The sequence below is a fragment of the Austrofundulus limnaeus genome, unplaced genomic scaffold, assembly GCF_001266775.1.
Source record: "Austrofundulus limnaeus strain Quisiro unplaced genomic scaffold, Austrofundulus_limnaeus-1.0 Scaffold968, whole genome shotgun sequence".
NCBI classification, from domain to species: Eukaryota; Metazoa; Chordata; class Actinopteri; order Cyprinodontiformes; family Rivulidae; genus Austrofundulus; species Austrofundulus limnaeus.
Genome location: NW_013953370.1, coordinates 73,434 through 78,466, shown reverse-complemented (window position 1 = coordinate 78,466; position 5,033 = coordinate 73,434). Strand labels below are relative to the sequence as shown.

The 5,033-nt window shown below is 37.9% G+C and overlaps 1 protein-coding gene across 1 annotated transcript in view; it reads left to right on the top strand.

The window, feature by feature from the left end:
• tbca (tubulin cofactor a) overlaps window positions 1–5,033 on the top strand; it is a 23,355-nt gene that overhangs the window by 12,288 nt on the left and 6,034 nt on the right. Inside the window, exon 3 of the mRNA XM_014029898.1 lies at window positions 4,230–4,316. Within this exon, the coding sequence (XP_013885352.1) occupies window positions 4,230–4,316 (87 nt within the window). The remainder of the gene's footprint in view (window positions 1–4,229; window positions 4,317–5,033) is intronic.

The window sequence follows — 5,033 nt, the reverse complement described above, 5'->3', positions numbered from 1 at the left end:
ACCCGGTTCTGAAGCAGCCCCCCATCCCTCCCCACTCCCCCAGGAGTTCTTCTGCGTCTTTTTTTTTCCCCTTCGTCCTGAACCTTTTGTTTATCAAATAAGTTTGAGCCTCAGTCAGAAGAAAAGACGAGGGTTTTATATTTCTGGTCTGAGAGGAGGGAAGACATGGTGGACTGAGGTCGACTGAGGTACTTTTCTTTTTTCACCACGGGACGTGTTTCCTCCTCGTGACGCGGCGCCGCATCAAATCAGACATCTTTTTAAAAAAATTAAATGTGACAAATACTTTTTATCATATCATATTTAGCATCTACTTGTCCTAAAACACAATTTAAAAACTGGTTTAAAGTTTGAAGTCTCTGCTTTTCACTCGAGGGTCTCAAAGAGGACGGCTCTACAGGTACAGGTTTTTTTTTTCTTCCTGAACTTTATTTAGCTCAGCCAGCATGGACGACGCTCTGCGGGTGACGTAAACAGCTCCGTGACACGGTGAGGGACGCTTAAAACGCATGACACAACGAATCAATAATGAAACTTGTTGCCAACGCTTTTAATAATCGATTTTTATCGATTTTATCGATTCGTTGTTGCAGCCCTAATTTTTATACATTTATTCATGTTAATGGTCTCATGATAAGTCATGGATTTTAGTACAGAAATTCTGTTTTTGTTCATTTTTCTGTCTAAATGCATAAAAAAGCAACAACTGAAAGTTATTTGAATTAGTTTTGTCATTTTATGGAAACGACATACAAAAATAAAACAGTTGCACACTGAATTTTATCTTTTTTGTCTTGACATTTTGAACTGTGCATCATGACATAGAATGTATACTTGGGTACCTTTACAGTGTGTCTGAAAATAATTCACAGCATTCACCTATTCCACATGTTATGGTACAGTCTTATTAATAAATTTATTAAATTGTTTTCAGTCAAAGTTTTACACAAAGGACCCCATAATGGCAGAGAAATGTCGTCAGTGTTAAGTTATAAAATGTGCACTGAATTCTCAACATGTCATTGATCTTCAAAGAATGCTGCAGATGTATCAGATATTTCTAAATTAACTGTGTTAATCTTTGTTTCTGGACACTTCTGCATGATGTCTCTTTCTGCTACAGTAAACTGAATTCACAACTGAAAAATAATCAAAAGCTTCTGCCAGTCTCTTGACCGTAGAAATGCAGAAAAGAGAAACATAGTCTTCATGTTTACTGAAATGCGTCTCAGTTTGGGGTGCTGCTGGGGTCACTACTAAAGGCTATTCATGACCATAAATTTTCCGTATATTGTGATTCCCTACTCACAATTATAGAAAATCAAATACTTCAAACCAATATCAACCAGCAGAGCCATAAAGGCTGCTTTTTGTGTTACCATATGTGATTGTCTGAGGGGAAAATATTGCACCTGACTTAAACTGTGACATACGTTTGGCACTTTTGAAAGAGGTAGGCTTTGTTTTTTTCTTTGTCTTGTCATTCATTGTGGAGGTGACATAACAAAAGCTAAATAAAAAGAGTGTGGAAGCATTTCTCAGGCTTCAAGTAAATGGATAGACACTATGGGTATAACAATACATCCACCCATATTGATATATTTTGATTAAATGGTTAATTATTTAATTATATCAAAGCAAAATTAAAATATTGATCTACACTCACCGGCCACTTGATTAGGTACACCTGTCCAACTGCTCGTTAACACTTAATTTCTAATCAGCCAATCACATGGCAGCAACTCAGTGCATTTAGGCATGTAGACATGGTCAAGACAATCTCCTGCAGTTCAAACCGAGCATCAGTATGGGGAAGAAAGGTGATTTGAGTGCCTTTGAACGTGGCAGCTCCTTGTTGAATCTATGCCACGAAGAATTGAGGCAGTTCTGAAGGGGTCCAACCTGTTACTAGCGTGGAGTACCTAATAAAGTGGCCGGTGAGTGTATATCCTCATCATCATCGTCATCATATGCGCTGGGCGATTAATCAGATTTTGATCTTAAGATTTGTGTTTTCAGTGATCATAAAAACAATTATCAGTTTACATCGGGCCGTATAATTTCCGTGATGTGAAAAACGCGGACGGTATCCATGGAGTCCAGTGTAAAATGTATCTCACAGAGTTAGCTTATTTGTGTGAGTTTCTGAGGCATTTTGACCGCTGCTTCTCCCTTTACCTGCCCTTACCTGGTAACAGCTCTGAGCTGCCCTCCCTCCCATCCACGGGATGCTACGGCTATTGTAGCTATGCCTCTGAAATGCTTAAATTATGTCCTGTATGTACACAAAGAACAGACAGAGCACATTTCCTCCTGTTTCAACCCTGGGTCACAACTTTATTAAACTCTGGTGAATTAACATTATACAGCTTGTTCTGGGTACTCGTGCCTTCGGCATTACACACACATACGTCCAGGACCATTACCTGCTCAAAATCCACAGGAAATAAGGATCTCGTAATTATGACATCTTATCTCATCATTATGAGATCTTTTCTCGTATTTATGAGATAAGATCTCACAATTATGAGATCAGGAGTCCTAACTTTTTTTATTTGGTGAATGCAATGCTCTTCCGTCAGAATCAGATATTCCTTTTAGTAAAAATGAAAAAGCTTTGTCCGTTTTTTGATACAGCGCTGTAAACAGTGCATGTGTGCGTCAGCTTACATTAAGTAAATGAGCTTAGATCCTGTTCAGTTGCTGTTTGTAGGTTTTATGTTTCTTTATGACATATTTAATGTTAAGTTCAGTTCTAAAACATTTTTATTTTGCAAAAGATAATTTATGTTTTACATGTTTTTTTCGTAGTGAATAAACAAAAAAAATTTAAAGCTGAACCATGGCTATTATACAGCATTAGTGAAAGTAAAATAACAGACTTTTTTATATTTCTGTGGTTATTTATTTGTTTAATTATTGTTCAGTCACTTTTTAATTACACACTGTTTAGTTTAATAAATAAGGTTACAATGAAAATGTGGAATTTAGGGGAAAAAGTGGAATTTAGAAAAATAAAAATGGAAAAAACAATTTAAAAAAACAGATTTTATAGGGCCCTAAATGCTGTTTTGTGTTGTGAATCCTGTGCCACTGCCAGCAGTATGCTGCAGGTCCCTCCCACACAGTGAAACTTTGTCTAATTTTTTTTAAAAATATTTGAAATCCTAAGGGAAACATTGTTTAACAGCTGTTGTTTATGTTCAATAAATTCATCTCATCAAAGTGAATGAATAATTTTGTTTAAAAACTGTGTTTTATGTTCATTTTTAAAAACAATAAACTCCAGTAAAATTTGTCTGTATGGCTGTTTGTTCATTCACAGAGTGGTGTTCAGCAGGCTCTGTCGGTCTTAAATAGGTAGATTTAGGAGGCCAGATGGATTACGGGTGAAGATGAGAGGATTTAAGGCAGGATAGCTTAGAGGTTTATGTTTTAATGGAATCAATAGGCTGTAAGTGTCATCTTTTACTCTCTCCTGATGGGATCATTCCACTGCACTGAGAGGGCACCATGACTTTCCTCGCACCCTTCTGCTTGCTCAACGTGACACATCTAGATAGCGATAGCTGTGTTAGTAAGTTCCTTGTATTCACTTACTCATAGCCGGGTGAAGGTTTGTGTGCACAGCTGCGAGTCACTGTATCCATGTTTTGACTTTCCAGTGAGATTCAGGGATCGGCGAGGAGACATCTGCCAGAACCAAGTGTGTCTGACAACGTTAGCCAACTCTTTTCTGCTCTTTAGGGGTTCGGCTGTGGGGAATTCCACATTAGCCGTGGCCGTGTGAGTTTCCCTGGCTGTAACGTGGTTCCGCTGCAGGCACAGTAAAACCTCTCTACGCCTGATCACCGCGTCCTCGCCTCAAGTTTTCTTCTTTCAGCCAAGTGTTCAGGCAGATCGAGGTGGTCCCCTGCTGCCCACCTCCCGACCAGATCGATAACTCAATAACATTTCTCACACAGCCGACTTGTTTGCGAGACATTAGCCACAGCTGAGTATATGTGGGACACCCTGCATATAACTGTCAGGATCAAGGCTTGAGCAGAACCTACAAATGAGTATTTCTGTTTGTACCAGCTAAGATTAATGTTACAGAGAAAAACACAACAATGAGGGAATTTTTAGAGAGAAACTAAACGGGTAATGAAGTCCAGTAATAGAATGGTGTTTGTGTTATTGTTAACACAGATTGCAGCGGCACTAATGTGATCTCTCTGTGGTTTCAGATGGAAGTGTTGCAGGAGTCCAGAATGATGATCCCAGACTGTCACCGTCGTCTGGCTGTAGCACACGCAGACCTCCTTCAGTTTCTAGTGAGTTACACTGAAATGTAAAACAAGTCGTTTAGTTCTCACAGCAGGGTTGAGTTGAAACAGTAAAACTACTTCTGCAGTTTCTGCTACACAACCATAACAATGATCACAATTTGGATAAAATGCAAAAACATCAGCTGGCAGCTGTTTGGGGTCGAATCATGATCGGATCTTTTAGTGTGATTCCTGACTGATCACTGGCCTGGACTGAAGCTTCCAGCAAAGAGAAAATGAGCAGTCTTTACAACAACAACAACAACAAAACATTTCAAACGATTACCGTATTTATTCGTGTATAATACGATCTCATGTATAATACGATCTCATGTATAATACGATCTCATGTATAATACGATCTCAAGTATAATACGATCTCATGTATAATACGATCTCATGTAAAATACGATCTCAAGTATAATACGATCTCATGTATAATATGATCTCATGTATAATACGATCTCATGTATAATACGATCTCATGTATAATATGATCTCATGTACAATACGATCTCATGTATGATACGATCTCATGTATAAAATTATCTCATGTATGATACGATCTCATGTATAATACGATCTCATGTATAATATGATCTCATGTATAATACGATCTCATGTATAATACGATCTCATGTATAATATGATCTCATGTATAATACGATCTCATGTATAATACGATCTCATGTATAATATGATCTCATGTATAATACGATCTCA